The sequence below is a fragment of the Polypterus senegalus genome, chromosome 10, assembly GCF_016835505.1.
Source record: "Polypterus senegalus isolate Bchr_013 chromosome 10, ASM1683550v1, whole genome shotgun sequence".
NCBI classification, from domain to species: Eukaryota; Metazoa; Chordata; class Cladistia; order Polypteriformes; family Polypteridae; genus Polypterus; species Polypterus senegalus.
The window spans coordinates 2,531,143-2,551,099 of record NC_053163.1 but is presented as its reverse complement, the minus strand read 5'-3'; the positions used below and the strand labels follow the sequence as shown (position 1 = coordinate 2,551,099).

Genomic DNA, 19,957 nt, shown 5'->3' with positions numbered 1-19,957 from the left:
TCATGGGGACCCCCGAAGGGTCACGAGGGGTCCAATGGGAAATGACTGTGGATGAGATGCCAGGCTGTTGTGGTGCTTTATTATCATACAGGGACTGGAACACAGGGGCCGGGTCACGAATTGTGCCACCCGAGTGCTGCTTGGGAGACCCCAAATACCCCCCTGCTGTGCACATGCTGAACTTGGGTCCCAATTGTGGGGAGGCAGCCCCCCTAAGCCTTGAGCTCCCAGTTTCAGCTTTGCAGAAAGATGGTTCAGAAACTGATCTCTGCAGCCCCCCCACCCCAGGCCTTGCCCAGATGGTCTAAAGGCGAGACCACCCCCCTCTAACCACTGTGCTGCCCAACTTCTGCTTACTTCAGGCATGCGGAATGAGTGTAGATACCTCAAGGCGTCTGCACCTTGAACCCGGACCCCTGTAATTGTGAGCCCCCCCCAAACTATTGTGCTACCCGACTTCTTGTTGTTTAAGCCTGGCACAAATACTACAGGTTAACGTCTTAATTATTTGGGGGGCTCAGCAAATCGGAATTGGGGGGTGGGGCTCAAATTAGGATGAAAGCAAATAATGAAGGGAACGGAGTGAACCCCCCCGGCAGGATATTCCCCCCCATAAGGCGGCACGTCATGAAGATGAGCAGCACACTCTTTGCAAGTGTCCTCCTGTATTGTCACTTTAACGTGAACTGAACTCTGTGGGCATTTTGTGAGTCGACGAGCCACAAGGGGGCGCCCAGGTAAACCAAAGGGGGGGCTCAACAGCATGCATGGAGGTCTCGGTCAGTCAGTCAACCAGTAAGTCCATCAAATGGACATATTAAAAAAATCACTGATTGGCCAGAAGAGTAGCTGGAAAGAAAAGCCCCCCTCTGGTGACCCCCCACCCCACCCTGGAGCACTGAGGTAGAGTTAGCCGTGTCCTTCATCTCAGCACAAACGTGTGGCAGCAGGCAGCTTGGGCGACATCTTCTAGCATTTGAGGTGCATCTGTCATATAGCGCCTTTCATATCATATCCATCTATCTAATCCTGCCTACTGTACCAAAAATGTATCTAGTATATAGCGCCTTTCATTATCTATCTATCTATCTATTATATAGCACCTTTCACATCTATCTAGTATATAGCGCCTTTCATTATCTATCTATCTATCTGTGTTATATAGCGCCTTTCACATCTGTCTCTCTGTCACCACAGTTCAAAGGCAGGCAGCAGAGCTCCTTAAGACGATCAGAGTTCAGTTCCCTAAGGCGTCTGTCACGATTACAAACCCAATCAGACGCATACCCGTGATTTGTATTTGTGGAGATTTCTTTCTTTTCATTCAAACACTTTATACAAACGAGTGCCTACGACGCCTTCAGGCTGGATTGCCTTTCACAGCCTGTGACCCTGACGATGAGACCTTCATTCTTCACAGCAAACTGGCGACACACAGAGTCACAAGGACCGGACAGGCGGCGTTGGCACAATGCAGGCATGTGATCCCAGGAAGCGTTCCCATTGGCTAACACACATACCCGCCCCTTTGACCTAATAACCTAACTGCTTAAACCCAGCAGCACATTTCACACTTAATTAGGAGCGACCAGCGACCCCAAGAAGAAATCACAATTGAGAAGGTGGCGTCGTGGGCTCAAACGCTGGGGCGAGTTTAACGACACTCTTTGGTTTTCTTTCAGTGACCCAATTTTCACATTTTTTAAATCCCAGTTTCATTAGTTCCAGTTCTGTCTGTGTGGCACATTACTGCAGAATAAAGTGTTATAACACACCATACTAAACACACACACTAGCTGTGCTACATGTCCGATTGAAATCTAAGTAATCAGTTGATCGATCACAGCATTGACGTTTGCAGTGCATCATCTATTGGAATGTATTCTGTAATGCTTCTAGTTATAAAATGCATTGCATTTGTCTTTCCCACAGATGGTGCACCACAAACATTTGCAGTGATAAAGTGCATTAGTACAAATGTTTGTGATGCACCATCTGTTGGAATGACAGAGACACGGCAGTTGGTTTTGCCACACCAATACACAGACACACATCCTTTAATTAAGAAGGATTAACTACACACATGTACAGTACATACTGTATACACGGAAAGAGTAACCTGCAGGGGGAGCCACAGAGCACCAAACGCCAGGCACAACCTTACAGACCAATGAAAAGGTAATTGCAAAAAAATTACCTTCAACAGCAGCTTCTTGTAGAAGATTTAATTACCATTTCTTTCTTTCTTTCTTTCTTTCTTTCTTTCTTTCTTTCTTTCTTTCTTTCTTTCTCTCTCCACTCCTGCTCAGTGAGCTTTGTTCTCTTCTACATTGTCCTCTTCCTCCTCACCTGGGTGAGGCAGAGCGGCTCCTTCCTTGTCCATATGAAGCCCTTCCAGGTCAGGTAGAAGCCCAACAAAGTAAGGATCACGAATACCTGCAGCACCCCCTTGTGGTCCCCTCATAAGGTAACAGGGCTGCCCGACGGGAATACAGTTCCCAGCATACCTTGTGGGTGGCCATACGGGTACCCTAGCCCACCATATACTAACAATTTATGGAAAGCGCTGAAATTCAGATGGAGTGAGTAAAGGCTGAGAATATTCTTACCCATGAAGACTGAGGGCACCTTCTCTTTGGCACACAAATGCCCAGGCTGGTAGTAATGGCAGTGCCCAGTTGATTATCCTTGGGGTGAGTGGTGCTCAGAAGTCCACTTAGAAAAGCAGCCATCTGCTTGGCTGGACGTGGTTGTGATGGTCACTGCATTGGTCAGCCCATAAGAAGCCCATGAGTTATGCATAAGGGGTTAAAATCCAATAAAAAAACAGACCTGCAGATCTGCGGTGGATGATGAGCACCATGAGGGTACTGGTGGGCGTCAAGTCCCCTCCACACCCCAGTATGTTCTTATTAACCCAATGTGTGTCTCGGTTCCCAGCTGATGTACGAGGGAGGCCAAAAGCTGGAATTGTTGTTTTAAGCAAATGTTTAGCCACAGTTTCTTCATGGGGTCTCCCGTTGGCATCTCATGACCACATCTGAGGTGTTTAGGTGACTAGACAGTCGACTTGTGTCCGCTCAGATGAGAAAACCTGTGGCGGGCTTTGGAGTGCCAAACAGCTGGCATCTTTTACAGATCTGTTATGCCAGGGATGGTGTGCCCGCATGCAAGGCATGTGTGAAACACGAGAGGCAGCAGCCACGGAAGGAGAGACCGAGGGGCCGTCAGGGGTGTCCACAGTTTAGAGACAGCATTCAAATAGCAGCCATGAGACGTCCACAGCTGTTTTCATGAGGAGGGCAGACCAGAGCCAGTCCTGAGGGCAACGGGCATCATGGCAGGAATAACGCAATGGTGTCATGGCAGCCTAGTGCACAGCCCACTCACACACAACCATTAACAAGGGGAAGAACTGGCAAAAACCCATGAGAACACAAAAATAGAACAAAGACAATGACGCCAACCTCTGAGCTCCCCATTGTGCCAGGCTGCCACCCTCAGATTGAGTTACACGTTAATAAAGACTCCAGCAGGAGCGAGCCTTTTGTGTCCACAGCAAATCTCCAACTACTTGGCTAATAATCGGCTCAGAGCCATCAAAGGGGCAGACCCTTCAAATTAGAGGGCCATTAGGAGGGTCCTTATCATCACGAGTCCAGCGCGATTCTGATGTGCACAGCCTGAGCAGCACGCAACGCGTCGACAATCTAAGACCCTGATGAGTGAGCAGAAATGGCGGACCCCGAAAACTTCAGGCTACTGTACCTGAAAAACCTGTCATTTAGGAAAGAAGTTTAATCAAGACGGGCAGATAGGTATGAAAGGCGCTATATAACTAAGATAGATAGATAGATAGACAGATAGATAGAGTGAAAGGTGATAGATAGATAGATAGATAGATAGATAGATAGATAGATAGATAGATAGCGTAGTTGGCAGGACTAGGTGTTAAATCACCCTGATGTGCCTGAACACGTCTCTCCTTCTTTGGCTGCCATCTTCTTAAATTGGTTCCTTTTCTGTTCCCCTCTTTTGCTTTCTCCACTTGGTACGCTGGCAGGTGAGGTGCCCGGCTCGTTGTCTCACGCTGTCAGTAGTGGCATTTGAACCCGCATCCTCAGAGTTTGCTGCACTGTCTGCTCAAGTCACATGGCGTCCCGATTCCAGCAGGTTTGAGGTCAGTGGTCCTCATCGTCCCGTGGGCAGGGGGCCGTGTCATTCTTACTCACATGTGGTCCTCCTCACCTGGATGGTCCCAGCGCAGGCTAATCTTGCCGCTGCACATGTGACTTTGCTGTTGCGCTCCTTTTGTCGGCTCCTTTGTTCTCTCGTGTTTTAACGGCTCTTTAGCTATAAGTCAGGATGCCGTGATTTGGACGGTTAGTAGATAACAAAGGTCCGCAGGCACGCCAGTCACATTCCAACGCCTTACCAGCGCCTCCTTACTGCTCAGTCAGATCAAAGGTCTCACTCGGGTTTGTGTTTTAAAGCCTCTGCTCACCACACCTGCTTAAAGGCCTGCAGGTTCCTAAATGTCCACTGATGGAGGGGCCTGAATGGTGGGCCACAGGTGCTGTGCGCTTGACGCAGGAGGGAGGGAGTTGTCATCGGAGCCTGGCGTGCCACCGTCCATCTGAACCCGCGAAACTGTGGCTGCCAGCCGCCCTGGCCTTTCTCGATTTGTTTCGTTTTATTCCTCGTCTTTGTACGAATTTCTTTATTTTGTTTTCCCTTTCAGCCAATGGCTGTGCAGTTTCAGCCTGCCAGGCTGTCAGGTTGCTTTGGACCCCAGGTGAGGAGAACGAGGCGGTGACGAGGGGACAAAGCAGCCTGTGACAGTGCAGAACACCTGGAGATGCCAAAGGCCCTTTTTAGGGCCCCCTCAGTGGTCCGGTGTAAAACAGCTGCTGAATACATTCCTTTAGCCCCTCCACCAGGCTGCTGTGTTGGTGGGATATCACTGAGTAACAACCCCAAGATAGAGGTCTAGCACTAATGGTGGTGGACCCCTTGACCACACTTATGATGGCTCACTTCAGGCTGGACAGACCAGGTCACCTTACACACCTTGAATGTCTTGGGGGCTGAAATTTGTGTTACCCTTGGCAGGGAGGGTTTTAAGAGGGGGGCAGTGTAAAGCCCCCGGGTCTGGAGCTGAGATGGCCAGGCTCTTCAGGAAGTTGAGGTCTGTAAGAGGGGTCAGGGACACCCGGTGAAGCCGGCTATATAAGTGAGACCCCTCTGTCAACCTGTGAGAGGGGCTGCCAGCCAAGGGGACAGTGTGGCACTCAGTGAGCAGAGGGAGGTGGAGCAGCTGCCGTGGATGTGCTGGCATGGAGGATGAGGCAGCTGGCAGTGCATGGCATCACAGAAGACCTGAGGCCTGAGCTAACAAATTATAAAATGTGTAACTGCTGGTTCACTGGTTTCCATCCATCCATTATCAAATCCGCTACATTCTAACTACAGGGTCACGGGGGTCTGCTGGAGCCAATCCCAGCTAACACAGGGTGCAAGGCAGGAAACAAACCCCGGGCAGGGTGCCAGCCCACCGCAGGGCACACACACACACACCAAGCACACACCAGGGACAATTTAGGATCACCATATTGAAACCATAAGCTGTATGTTTTGAGGTCACCAGAATGGAGCCCACATGTCCCCGAGGAGCTGTCAATCCACCCTAATAAAAGGATGAGTGCCTGTCAATCTGAGTTTCCATTCAGCTGCTATGTCTGTCATTCCAACAGATGGTGCCTTACAGACGTATGTAGAAAGTGTGTGATGTGCCGTCTTTTGAAATGACAAATGGAATGCATTTGATAACTACATGCATTACAAAATAGTTTCCGATAGGTGGCGCACCGCTAACGTTAAGGCTGAGCTCCACGTTGATTTTTTTTACATTTTAGAGCTGCTTGTTTCAATTAGTGACTTAAACTCAAACGATGAGACTTTAAACGAGGGAAAGGGAAAACAGCAATGGCAAAGCCCGACACAGCAAAGTGGTTGGTTGGCTAGAATACAAGAGGGTGGGAGCAATATGCAGTTCTGGGGGTCCCAATAAACTAAGTTAGACGATAATCGAAGTTAGCTCAAGCCTTCAGAATAGGGGGATAGCTTCAATTTGCGTGGCTTCGCCTCCAGACTCCGGATAAACAGGGAAATCTGCCAATGTCCGGACATAATGTCACTCCATTTATCGAACACAACGCTAGGAGTGACAGAATAAGACACTCTGGTTTCTGAAATATTATCTTCAGATTCCATTATCCAATTTAAATCTTCCTTTTTACCCAAACTAATGCGTTCAGCCACCTAAATCTGACACTTCGAATGATTTTCCGATCAGCTATCAGAACTCCTGTAAAAACAGCAAAAAGAACTCGCTCCACTTTAGGTCATGTCAAAGCCTGCTTGGTTTTTATTATTTTTTTTCGCCTCAGGATGGGGGCAATCCGCTGGAATTTTAATCAGTCATCAAGTCCGTCTCCTCGCTACTCCATAATCCCCCACCGCCCCCCGTGACTTCCTGCCAAAACAGACGCTTACCGCCCTGCTGAACTCTACAGGGGGAAAGGAGAGAAAATGAGAGGGTGGGGTGAGAGCTGGCGAGAGAGAAAGAAAAAGATAAGGAGGTCTGAGGAGGCGGGGGTGTGTTTGGTGGGAGGGACGAGCGAGTGGACAGGCGGCGGGCGGGCAGGCGGAGTGAATAATTTAAGAGGGCACGGAAAGGAAGGCACAGTGCACGACAGACGTCCACATAGAAGACTAGACAGGTGAGACCGCGGCTGGGCGCGTGCGCGAGTGCAGAAACGACCACCGTTCGTTAAGTGAGGAAACTCCACGTAAGCATTAAAAAAAAACACCAAAACACCAACTGGCTAGGAGTCAGCAAGGAGTACGGCTCGAGCGGACTCACGGGGGCGCAGCGACCGCCTTTGGCTTCTTGCCGGTCCTGTCGCTCGCGGTTTTGTCATGACGCAGGCTTTACTGACTATAACGTCGGGGTCGTGTAACGGGCACGCGGACAGCCTTTTGAAGCCCCGTCACCCACTTACATACGCACTGCTCCTACTTTTTCCTTTGCATTAGTTGCTTCCTAAATGTTTCGATTGATTTTCTTTTTTCCAAAGCGACTTACTTTTAAAAGAGGTCAACACGGTGGAGTACACTTCACACTTAAACACATTAGCGCCATCTCGTTACGTGTGTCGCAAGTGTGTGGAGTTCGCACGCGCGTGCTCGTATATTTTTGCGTGGAGTCTGTGTGAGCTCAGGGGCGCGCTGAAGTTCGTATGCGTGTGCACGTCCTTCACTGCGGTTTGCCTGTGTGTGCGTGGAATGCAGGAAGGAGCGCGGATGCGTGTTCGCGTGCACGATTGCGTGGAGTCCGTGTGCATGTGTATGGTGGAATGAACAAAATACAAATACTACATAAATGAGCAAATAAATAAAAGTATTGTGTCAGTAAATTACTAATAATAACATGAAATGTCAGGCTAAATAACGAAAGGATGTCACGTAGTATTTTTGTTGATTTTTTTCTTTATGTATTTATTTGATGATATTTTCCTTTACGCAACAAGTAATAAACCCTACAATGAAAACTGTCACTTCCACTCGTGAAAGTTGTGAGGGTGGGCTCTAGCGAGTCCTGCGTTTAGATTAGTGGATCGTCGGTAGCGCGCCTCACAGACCGTGTCTGCCTGTGTGCGCGTGGACTGCCGCAGGGAGCGCGGGTGCGTGAGGCTGGTGTGCGAGTGCACCTGGGTCGAGCCCGAATGCACATGCACTGTCAAAGGGCGCTCGGGTGCGCTTGTGCGTAGGCATCTGCGTGGTCACGCGAGGACCTTCTTCGCCATCCCTTTTAAGCTTGGCGTGTCATTTTTTGTCAGTACTCCCCTTGTGGATGGTAATATCGGTTTGCTTTATTGTGTTTCTACACTCATTGCTTGCCAGGTGCCAAGTGTTTGAGGGACTGGCTGACCCAGCCAAACAGCTGGCAGGTCTGTGGAAGTGCCCTTTCACCCTCCAGGTCAGCAGGACATCTGGGACCTTTTCACCGCAATGCTGTGTACTTTTAACTTTATTGATTGGTCCTACAAGTGCAGGGGAGGTGGGATGTTATTTCACTTGCCAAGCCAAAGGTGGCACTCTTCCACCGTGAAGCCTGTGGAGTGGCTGCTTTTCATGCCCAGCTTCAATTTTCATGTTAATTGTAACACCTCAGCCTGGTCATGGGACTGGCTCTGTGTCACCCTGCCAGATATTGGTGTGGCACTGCTGGTTGGTACCCCTTAAAGGTATTTGGGGCACTTTGTACTTTTAGTAAATGTTATGTTTCTGCTCCACTGCTCTGATGGTATACAGGGCGCACAGTTTTATCATTCAGGTTTGTGCCAGGGCAGTGAATTGTGACCTTAAGGTCAGTGGGTTTCTGGTTGTTTTTTACACTGCACCTTTTTAAAGATTATTTGGGGGTCCAAATTGGGTTTACATAAGAGGACTGGAATTTTGGAAAACAAAAGGCCCAAGTGGACCCCCAGGTGTCACAGCTGGGCACTGTGCCCGCTGCGCAGGCTCAGCACTTTTTTCCTTGGCCTCACGATGACTCGACAGAAGGCGATTGCGTCATCTTCTGGCCTAATCGTGCCCACACTGCACGAGATTTGAAGTCAGATGGCAGACACGACATTTTGTTCCGATTTCAGACAAGCGGCTGAGATGAAGAGCGGCTGGGGCTTTGCGTTGAGCCGAGAGCCGTGACGTCATTTTGAGCTTCATGTTATAGCGCCCGTCACATCTTTTACATTATTCAAGTCTGAAAGTAAAGACATGGCCTCTAGGGGTCAGTAGAGTTGCTTTTGCCACCTCTCTGCACTCCAAATGGCACTCAGTGCCATGTTGGCACTCACCCACTGGCTGGTTTCTGTTCTCTGCATCTGCAGCCATGGAGGAGGACCAAGAAGATCGGCCAGAACTCTTCCCTTTTCGTGGCATCCATATGGTCAGCTACTTCACAGACAACTGGGACCAGGTGGAGGCGTTCCAAGCCAGGCCTGATGATGTCATTGTGGCATCCTACCCAAAAACTGGTACGAGTGGGGGAGCAGATATGGAGGGGGGAGGTGGGCACCAAGGGTTCATGGCAGAGCATTCTTCTTTTCTTTAAATTTGTTTTTTTTTGTTTCTGCCCTGCAGGCACCACCTGGGTCTCCCAAATCGTGGACCTCATGTACTGCTTGAACGATCCCAGCCGGGTGCACCGAGCCCCCATTTATGAGAGGGTCCCCTTCTTGGAAATGTCCAAGACGGAAGACTTTGAGGCAGGTGGGCTGAAGCCTGCGAGTGGCCAGGTGAGTCTCCATTTGGTGTCCTGCCGGTCACACAGCTGGTCCTTACTTTGTCCACAGGCACGATAATTCTGGATGCCACGCCGTCGCCCCGGCTGATCAAAACCCACCTCCCCGTCCAGCTGATTCCACAGTCTTTCTGGGACAACAATTGCAAGGTGAGACCACCTGGCTGGTAGCTGCTGCCCAGCTCAACTACCCGCCCACCTGAGCCCTAGCTAACCTAATCCCCCCAATTCCCCTGCAGATCATCTACACGGCCCGCAATGCCAAAGACACAGCCGTCTCCTACTTCCACTTCTGCCGTATGAACAAGATCCAGTCGAGGGCGGGCACGTGGCCCAACTTCCTGGAGGAGTTCATAAATGGAGAGAGTAAGCCACGTGGTGGGAGGGTTGGCAGGGTGGGTGTGGTGGTAATGCTACCTGCGTCCAAAACCCATGGTGGTCGGTGTTCTTGTGCTTCACAGTGGTGTTTGGGCCCTGGTATGACCACGTGAGGGGCTGGTGGGACAAGAAGGAGTCGCACCCCATCCTGTACCTGCTCTACGAGGACCTGAAGGAGGTGGGCAGCACTGACTTGTCACACCTATAGCTACCCTTGTCCGTCTCTGTCTTTAACTCCGTCTCTGTCACGCAGAACCTTTCACGTGAGGTGGACAAGATCTGCCGCTTCTTGGGCAGGGAGCTGAGCGTGGCGGACAAGCAGAAGTTGGTGAGCCAAACCAGCTTTGACGTGATGAAGAGCACCCCCATGGCCAACTACTCGACCTGCTCCGCTATGAACCACAAGGTGTCGCCCTTCATGAGGAAAGGTGAGTGAATGATGAATGGGGCGGGGCTTGTGGACTGGATGGACAGGTCAGAGGTCACTCACGCCCTCACTCCCCTACAGGTCAGGTGGGCGACTGGAAGAACCACTTCACTGTAGCACAAAATGAAAGATTCGATGAAGACTACAAGAGGAAGATGGAGGGCACCACGCTGACATTCCGCACCGAGATCTAATGACACCTTAGAGGGTGGGTGTGGGGGGCACGATGACTGTAGGCATGCGATGCTCTCCCTGTGATCATCCATCCTTCCATGCTGTGAAATAAAAGATGAACTGCAAGGGGACCTCGAGAGTCGGCTGCGTGTCATTTATTTGATTAAGCTGGAGGGGGGCTTCAGTGGGGAGGGGGCGGTCACTGATCACTCGTCACCGTATCTTTTTGGAACCGTCGTGTGAAAAAGTAAGTGCACCCCGAGCATACATGGACCTTCATGTCATCGTCGTCGTCATCATCGATAGTAAAGGCAATCTAAGATGTCAAACATTTATAGTTTGTGGTCCGTTGTAGAATTTAAATAAATGCAGATTTCACCTCTGGAAAAAGTAAGAGGGTCCCTTGGGTGCACACGATTTTAAAGGACTTCGGACATTCAGCAGGCTGTGGAGTGTATGTGTCATCACCAGGCCGAGCCTGAAGCGCTGTCTGAAGTCTTCAGAAAGAACGTTCTAGATGCCTTTGAGTCTGATCTCCAAACAACAGATGGAGGAGTCAACCAGCCCTCCATCCAGAAGCTCACCTACAAGTGGAGAAGATTTCAAACAACTGCCAACAGAGCCGCCCCATCAGGTTCAGCCACAGAGCAGAATGCTGAAAGAAGTCTCTGAGGAGACCAGAAGATCACGACGGGACCTCCTGGTAGTCCTTGTGCACAAATGTACCATTGGAAAGGGGCAGCACAAGTGAGAGCTCCATGGGCGGTGTCCAGGAGGAACCCAGAAAGAACTTCTGAGCAAAGACCAGGGGCCTCATGTGTAAACGGTGCGTACGCACAGAAATGTTGCGTAAGAACTTTTTCACGTTCAAATTGCGATGTATAAAACCTACACTTGGCGTAAAGCCACGCACTTTTCCACGGTACCTCATGCCTTGTCGTACGCAAGTTCTCCGCTCGGTTTTGCAGACTGGCGGCACCCAGCGTCAAAGCAGTGCTACTGTTCCTGTGTTATTACTCCTTATTTTCATGACGGGCCTTTATAAATACACTAAAACTAACCGCATATCGTTTATTAGTGTAACGCATCTGATTGTAATTAACTCGTAACAATATAATGGTCCAGGGAACAGCCATAGTATTCAAATACCAGAACTGCTTTAGCGTTGTTACTCTCACTTCTTCTTCTTCTTCTTCTTCTGCTTCTTCTTCTTCTTTCAGCTCCTCCCATTTGGAGTTGCCACAGCGGATCATCTTTTTCCATATTCCTCTCACTGCACCACTCGGAGTATTTATATCACTGTATCTGAGTGTGAATCACAGCAGCAGCTGATCGGAAAGAGAATTATCGGTATACAGTTTTAAGGACACGCTGTCTCAGCCACTGCAAAACGTTTTAAAGCCTTTCCTGTACGGACCTTGCGGTTCAGAAACAGTTTCATCCCAAGAACTTTAAATGCACTCAATCAATTGCTCCTTGTAGAACTGTTAGGACTTATAAGTACAATCACCTCACTGTAAACTTGCACTACAGTTATAATATCTCACAACCTGAGCCACTTTATAAAGCGCGTATTTACATATGATGACGATATCATTTTTAAGGTGAAATGCAGCAAAATATGTTTGTTAAATTATACACATAAAACTTTAACTTCATTTAAATAATCTATATTCTTCACTGGGAGTGTCGTGAAGGATAGAATAATTAAACATGTACTACGAAGATATTTCAATGTTCTTTAAACGTTTTGAAGAATCGGCTAAGCTTACAGATGGCTTAACGTCTATTACAGAGCTGATTGTGTGGCGATCGGCTACTTGGGGAAAGAAAAGCAAGGACTGCAGTGACGTCTACGCCAATATATATTGAATATAAAACAGAAAGAGAAAATAACAACACAGCTAAAAACACAGCGACAAATTTCGACAAAAGTTAAATGCTTGTCATGAGCACGAGGCGGCTATGCAGTGTCTGTAACATACAAGACCATCCACCATGATAAGCTACCTTACTGACGGCGGGCGAAGGAGCCACCGATTCTTCCTCTGCCCAGTGCCACCACAAGCCTAGAGCCACCCTGAGTACTGCTGCAATAAATTATTTCATCAAGTGAAACTCATGTTTAATAACGTGCTTTAACTCCTATCATCATGAAAATGACATCACGTATACATCTCAGTATTTTAGTTATTCAGAGAGCTGTAATATCATGAATGTAATGGACTCTGTGTCCAGTTGGAGGAAGAGAGCCAGTTTAAGAAGCAAGTAGTGATTCACACACACAGAGCACATACGAGTAGAAGATCAAATACAAAACAAAGCATTTAACGTGCTACTTTAATTACGATGTGATTTGAGAAACTGGTTAATTAAACGATTTTAAGATGAAGTTTATGATGTTCTACTTTAATGACAAAATAAACTACGTGATTAAAGTGGAAATGTCGAGATTGAAGTTGACATTTCGTGCTTTTTCCCCACCGTGTGCCTTTTTTCTCTGTACCCTAATAAGCTTTCATATGACACTCAGACATTGGGCTACAACTCTTCTTTTCACAGCGACTTTGATATGTGACTTCTTTTTTATTTCCGGCACTGTGCGATTTTGTGAACGTGAGCTTTCAAGTTTCTCCAACACGCTATGTCACTCGATCAACTTCCTTTTGTTGATTATTCCACGGTTTATTTGAACAAATTGTATGTTTTTCCTTTGCCTCCACTTGGTATTCGCTGAAATTCTTATATTTTCCCCGTGCTTTTCCCATTGTCTTTTCACAGAAGGCTGCGCTTAAGGGCGATTTATATTGATTTGCATATTCAAAGAGGCGTAATTCTGGGAGGAGTTGGGGTTGGACATAAAGCGCGTGCACGAGCGTTAGTTTTCACGCTGATCGGGATTTATGTAGCGGAAGAACGTGGAAGTTGGAGTACGCACAGATTCCTGCATCTGGATTTTTCTGTGCGTAAACACATTTCGGCTTTTGTGCTTACGCCATGTTAGAGTGCGAGTTCTACGCACGGCGTTATACATGAGGCCCCTGGACTTCTGGGACAAAGTGACACGGCAAGACAAGGCAAAGGTGGAGTTGTGTGACCACAGTACCGTAGGAACATGATACCAAGCGTAAGGCGTGGTGGCAGACATGTCATGGTTTGGGGTTGCTTTGCTCCATCAGGGTCTGGCAAACCACCATCACAGACACCAACAGGGTCCTGGAGGCCATCTGTCAGGAGACTGAAGCTCGACCAAAAATGGACCTTGGAACAAGACAATGACCCAAAAAATGCCAGTAAATCTGCCAAAGAAAAAAATGGAAGGTTCTAGAACGGCTCAAAATTGAGTCCTGTGCAGATGCTTTGGGGGTGGGGGGGGTGGGGGGTCTTAAAGAATTCTGCAAGGAGGTTTGGGAAGAACTTGATATCAGACTGCTAGAAAGTTCTAGGAGATGCACATCAAACTGGATGGGGCAATCCCAGCTCTGGGAGCCAAGGGTGGTCTTACTTTTAGCACAGATGGAGGCTGCAGATCTCTTGAATAAAGTATTAGATAGATAGATAGATAGATAGATAGATAGATAGATAGATAGATAGATAGATAGATACTTTATTAATCCCAAGGGGAAATTCAATGCCACTTTTACCTGAAGACCCTCAGTAAATGAAGATCAAACCTCATTGTATCTGCACGTAGTAAAAGAAATGAAAAACCAACCACTTTATGTGGTCACATGACAATAACATAACATACCAGTCCGTCATTTGCGCTCCTCTGGTGCTTTGTGACTGAGGCTGGCGCTCTCGACTCGCCAAGGTTCATCCATTATGAGACCCTCTTACAGGGGGAGGCGTGTCACTCCGCCTGTGCCACTTCGTACAAGACACTATAGGAAAAGATGGATTCACAACTAGACTGACAGGTGATCCCCTGAGAGTGGGCATTGCCAACCCAGGGTCCTTCCCTTGCTTGACTGGTGCTCCACAGGGTGGTATACATGGCGCTATAAAGAAAAAGGTTGATCTAGGGCTTAGGAGTGGGTGACAGCTGGTGAGACGACGTGCCACCTCCACACACACCTGAATAAGTGGCCTCCGTTGTAGTTGAGGGGGCTGACTCTATGAAAGGCACTATAAAGGAATAACTGAAAAGGTGAACGAGTGCCACCTGCTCTTGATTCCCACCATCTGTGGCTTTAGGGCAGTGAATGACACAACACAAGCTACTGGTGGGCTAAGGGGGACCCCAGAATGGCCCCTTAATGTTTCTATTTGATTAAAGTTCAGCCATCAATAAGCCAAGCTCTGCCAAACTTCAATGGGGACCAACTCAGCCCCCGAGACCCCAGTTTAATCTCCAGTAGACTCGCCCACTGAGTTTGCTGCTGCAGTTGTGTAAATGAAGTTCCAGCAGCACCTTAAGTTAATACGTCGGGGGGCAGCGAGCAGCTGCCAAGCGCTATATACAGACATTATAACTGATGATGCCCTCTGCAGGGTTTGTTCCTGTCTGGTGCCCCAAGGTAGCTGGGATGGGCTCCAGCAGACCCCTGTGACCCTGTTCAGGACTAAGCGGGTTTGGAAATAACTGGCTGACTGATTAGGACTGACAGACTGGCAGAGGAGGGCACTGAATGTGTGCGGGTGGATTGGCTCACTTGTTTGAAGTGACTTGGCAATGCCATGTGAACTCATCTAAAGGCGCTTAAGACAAATAAAGAAGATCAACTCACTGAACCAATAAACCAACCGATTCAAAATGGACTCTGCTAGTTGGGTGACGTAACTCACCCACACACCCGCGCTTGACGTAATTTAAGGGACACCACATTGGCACACTGAGGCCTGGCACAGCGTCAGAGCTGGGCTCTTTTCCAAAGCAGCTGGCACCGACGTGCTCTGCCCTCCATGTCTCTGCTTGCTTTCTTTTATGCTTGGAAAGTTGCCCGCTGTTGCCTTGGCAACAAGCCCCCATGCATACACACAAACAGCTTGTCTGCAGGTCTCCGTGCTGCCCGTCCTCCCGCCGTGGTTCCTCAAAGTCCAAAAAACTGGAAGATGGCATTCGGGCAGCTGATATCCACTGTCAAAAGGGATAAACAAACTCGATAGTGCCAGTGAGCTTCAAATCTTGGCACCATTCTTGAGCAGCCTGCCCCCTACTGGCTTACCGCTGGTATCATAATATTAGGGTCTCCTGCAAAACTGAAGGCAAATGTTCATTTCTAAGGACCTCCTAATCCTGGAGTGATGCCTTCAAACTGACAATTCCACGTGAAGAACCATCAAGTCCACTTTGTTAGGCACAGTTTACATGCCCACCAGGTCCAGTTTCTAAGCCTTTATGTGATGGTTTTATAGTGACGTGCCAGTGTCCGTGCCACAAAGTCAGGAGTGACATGAAGCACCCTGGTTCTGCTGTTCTGGTTAGGAAGGCTTGAATAAACGTTTAGGGTGCCATTACAGTACATGGCCCGCTATGGGGTGGCACTGAGGTGTGCAGCCTGACTCTTTTTGAATAACAGGGTGCCATTACACTGTGTGGCCTTGAATAAAGGCTTGATGGTGCCATTATTCTATTGCCTACCTGTAGGGATGGCGCTGTGCCATTACATTCCCAGCTATATGGGTGGCACAGAGGTGTGCAGCCAGACTTTATTTGAATAACAACGTGGTATTAAGGTATGAGGCCAGCTATAGGGGTGCCACTGTGCCCTCCAAATAAAGGCTTGAGGTTGCCATTACAATATGTGGCCAGCTGTAGGGATGGCGCTCTGCCATCTGAATAAAGGTTTGAGGGTGCCATTATTCTATTTGCCCACCAGTAGGGATGACACTGTGTCATTACAATACGTTGACATCTATATGGGTGGCACTGAGGTGTTCAGCCAGACTTTATTTAGGGTACATGGCCAGCTGTAGGGTTGGCACTGTGCCCCATAAATAAAAGTTTGATGGTGCCATTACAGAATGTGGCCAGCCATAGGGGTGATGCAGGGCCATCAGCTCAAATGTTAGTTGGTCACAAGTGTGACAGCTGCCTGCTGACAGCGTGTTCCTTGGTGTTTTCTGCCATTTACTTTATTCTCTCACTACTTGTCTTGGGATGAACCAGCTAGTCATTAGGAGAAGATCTGACGTGACACAAAAGTGCCAATGTGTGCCATTAAATCAGAGGTCCCTGCTCAGTCAGCATCTTATTTCACAAGGCTTCACCCAGGCAGACACACCTTGGCTTGTGCACACCAACGGGTGGGTCAGTTAGTCATCAACCTTCTCCCAGGGTGATGTGCCAACTCCCCATTCTTAAGGATCTCCGCCCCACCTGGCACACCCAAGTGATGGTGTGAGCCCTACAGAGACTTCTCATATCCAAGGCTTTACAAGCTGAAGGTCCAAGGTGACAAACAATAAAAATCACCTTGCAGTAATGAAAGATGGCATGAAGGGCCAAAGTGCTGTTTAAGACCGAGCTTTGGAGATGTGCCCACCAGGACTGAACATGCAGTGCCTGGCGAGATGCCACCTGCAGGGACTCAGCATTTGCTGTGTCATGCCACCATGATTATCACACAAAAATGGACAAGAGACACTGGGATCAGGTGCCTTGTGTTAGGATATGCTGGCGAGGCAGTTTGCTTAGGGTAAGGAGTGACGGCAGCCATTGTGGATCTTAGAGATTCAGAAATGTGTGCAGTCAGCTAAGCAGAACCAGAAATTCCACCATTTGGTCAAAGTGAAAGGTTTACAAGGGACAACCCCGAGACATGGAATTGAACCCGGGTATCTGGGAGTGTGAGGCAGCAGATGAGGAGGACCACCTGAAACTTACAGGCAGCGTCATATGGTGGCCATGTAGTCTGATGTGCAGCCGCTTCGTAACAGCAGAAATCACACAGCACTTTGGATTTGTTCAGATCGAGAGCAGCTCAGGGCTGCAGCAAGTCCTGCTGACATCTTGGGGGACCACTCACTGCCTGTGTGAAGAGTATCAACTCTCTCAGTGTCCTTATGGGATCAGTCCTGCATCTAAAGAACGAGAGCGGCTGACTCAAAGTCTACCAACGTCAGCGTTTAAAGGGAGGGTGCAGTGCGGCCAGCAGTGGACTGCCACTATGCCAGGACCGGCTCCTGCCTTACAACCGAGACATTAATGGCATCCTGCGGTGCCAAGAAGAAAAATCACAACCAGAAAGTGGACGGCTGGAGAGATGGATGGAGCGTCGGACTTGAAATGGCGCCCCCAAGTGTTTGGTTTTCACTTTACATGGCCAGAAAGTGCACGGGGTGAACGGGTGCAAATCACAGCATCCGAATGTACGTGAACTTAAATAAATAAATAAATAAATAAACACACGAGCAGCAGTACAAAGCTGAGTTTTGCATCTTCCCTGAACTTTCTCTTTCCATTCACAGCGTGTTCTCGTCTCTTATTAGTTGTCTCTAATCGCCCGTCCACCCTGCTGGTTAGCGCTGCCGATCACGGAGCCTGTCACCAAATCTCGGCCAAATCAGGCAAAGCATTTGGGAATGTTTCGTGATTTAGATGTTCTGTTGTAGAAATATGGAACTGTCCTTCATGATCACGACTGACTTGATGTACCAACGTCAGCTTTAAAACGAAACGGCAAACGGCGAGCGAGTGAGTGAGTCCGTCAGTTAGTCAGCTTTGCAGTATACAAACATCGAGAGCCAATCCCAGCCAACACAGGGCACAAGGCAGGGAACAAACCCCGGAGAGGGTGCCAACCCACCGCAGGGCGCACACACACCAAGCACACACTAGGGCCAATTTAAAATCGCCAATGCACCTAACCTGCATGTTTTTGGACTGTGGGAGGAAACCCACGCAGACACCGGGAGAACATGCAAACTCCTCGCAGGGGGGATAGTGGGAAGAGAACCCAGGCGGGTCTCCTAACTGCGAGGCAGAATGCAGCGCTACCCACTGCTATAATAGTATAAGGCCATAATAGTAATCTATACTAATAAAAGGCAAAGCCCTCACTGACTCACTCACTCACTCACTGACTCATCACTAATTCTCCAACTTCCCGTGTAGGTAGAAGGCTGAAATTTGGCAGGCTCATTTCTTACAGCTTACTTACAAAAGTTAAGCAGGTTTCATTTTGAAATTCTACGCCTAATGGTCATAACTGGAAGGTATTTTTCTCCATTAACTGTAATGGAGTTGAGCTGGAATGACGTGAGGGGCGGAGTTTCGTGTGACATCATCACGCCGCCCACGTAATCACGTGAACTGACTGTCAACGCAGTGCGTAGAAAACCAGGAAGACCTCCAAAAGCGCTTAAGAAAACATGCATTATATAATTGAGAAGGCAGCGAAACAATAAGAAGCGAGCGAGTGACATATACTACCATATTCATGAGTGCTGCTACCTCGGAAAGAAAGCAAGGTGTAAACCTAAACTTTAAATTAAGTTCATAGACAGGCTGCCGCTGGCGTTTCACATGCCCACAGGTAATGCGGGATACAAGTTTAATGAGAGGACGCAGGATATAAACGAGAGTTTTGATCACTTTGTAACTAAGTTAAAATTGTAGGTGAAGGGGTGTGCTTATGCAAATTCGAGAGACTGTGTTTGTGGGGATTGACAGTTAAAGGCGGGTGGGGAGTCACGTCATCATCTCCCCTCCCACCTCATGTCACTCTGAGCTGAGCTCCGCGGCTAACGCTGTCTTCCGAAGCAACTTCGTCAGACTGCCACCAAATACTCACAGAAAAATCCACAAGTTAATACACACGCTGTCTCTAGAGTTTCTCCACACTGAATCCTCCAGGCACTACTTACAAAAGGTCACATTGACAATCGTGTTACGTTATTTTTAAAATCTTTCCTTTTCTTAGCACAAGCACAGCTGAGAAGCTTGATGCATGTGCTCCATAACGCGTTAAAAATAATGCATTTAATCACACTTTGCATTACAAGCAAAGGGAGCTTTTGTCAATGCATGATTTCCTGGTACACGATTACATTGATCAGCGCATCCCGATTCATTTTACCCTCGCACCACCTTAGTTTGAGCAGTATGAAAAAATATGAGGTTAACACAGAAAAACAGATCACCAATTCAAGCTTTATGAATAATCGATTCGCCATCAATAATTGTTTTGGTAAAGCCATCCTCCTTCCATTTTATAATTTTTCCCCACTAGCCATGATTAAATGAACGGTAAAAAAGTAAGAGCAAAGCGAGGGTGACTTATTTAGGCAGGCATATATATGACAGCAACACTCATGACAATGTCAATCATGTTACGTTATTATTAAAATGTTTCCTTTTCTTTTTCATTACTTCTTTAACACACTACTTCTCCGCTGAGGCGGGTATTTTGCTATATATATAATATATGAATGACCTCCAAAGAGCTGAGACTTTTGATATCATGAACGTGTCTGCAAAACTGGGGTCTCCTGCCCAGCAAAAGTCGAGCAGCCAGCGCGCCTGCATAGCTGTGCCGGCCTTTGAGACGCTGACTGCGCTTCTGCCTTAAGTCAAAGTGAGCACTTTTAATTTTTTCATCCTCCCCCTGCGCTATAGCCCAGACAAGTGCAAACACGGGACCCCTTTTCTACACCACGGCAAAATA

The 19,957-nt window shown here is 48.1% G+C and overlaps 1 protein-coding gene across 2 annotated transcripts; it reads left to right on the top strand.

Annotated features, from left to right (window-relative positions):
- The first annotated feature begins 6,679 nt into the window (after positions 1-6,679).
- LOC120536481 (cytosolic sulfotransferase 3-like) lies at positions 6,680-10,483 on the top strand. 2 transcript variants are annotated; one of them, XM_039764859.1, is made up of 8 exons: positions 6,680-6,782; positions 8,955-9,101; positions 9,208-9,336; positions 9,420-9,517; positions 9,607-9,733; positions 9,829-9,923; positions 9,999-10,173; positions 10,254-10,483. In XM_039764859.1, exons 2-8 carry the CDS (start codon positions 8,957-8,959, stop codon positions 10,364-10,366), a joined length of 882 nt encoding a protein of 293 aa, XP_039620793.1. In that variant the 5' UTR covers positions 6,680-6,782; positions 8,955-8,956; the 3' UTR covers positions 10,367-10,483. The 2 variants fall into 2 exon arrangements, with proteins under 2 accessions (XP_039620793.1, XP_039620794.1); XM_039764860.1 differs by having other exon boundaries at positions 6,749-6,851.
- Positions 10,484-19,957: the final 9,474 nt, after the last annotated feature.

What these genes read in the sequence shown, in the direction of transcription:
- LOC120536481 (XM_039764859.1), top strand. Translation starts at nt 8,957, where the DNA reads ATGGAGGAGGACCAAGAAGATCGGCCAGAACTCTTCCCTTTTCGTGGC. An exon ending in GGCATCCTACCCAAAAACTG is followed by an intron (nt 9,102 to 9,207) that starts GTACGAGTGGGG and finishes TCTGCCCTGCAG; the next exon opens with GCACCACCTGGGTCTCCCAA. An exon ending in TCTACGAGGACCTGAAGGAG is followed by an intron (nt 9,924 to 9,998) that starts GTGGGCAGCACT and finishes TCTGTCACGCAG; the next exon opens with AACCTTTCACGTGAGGTGGA.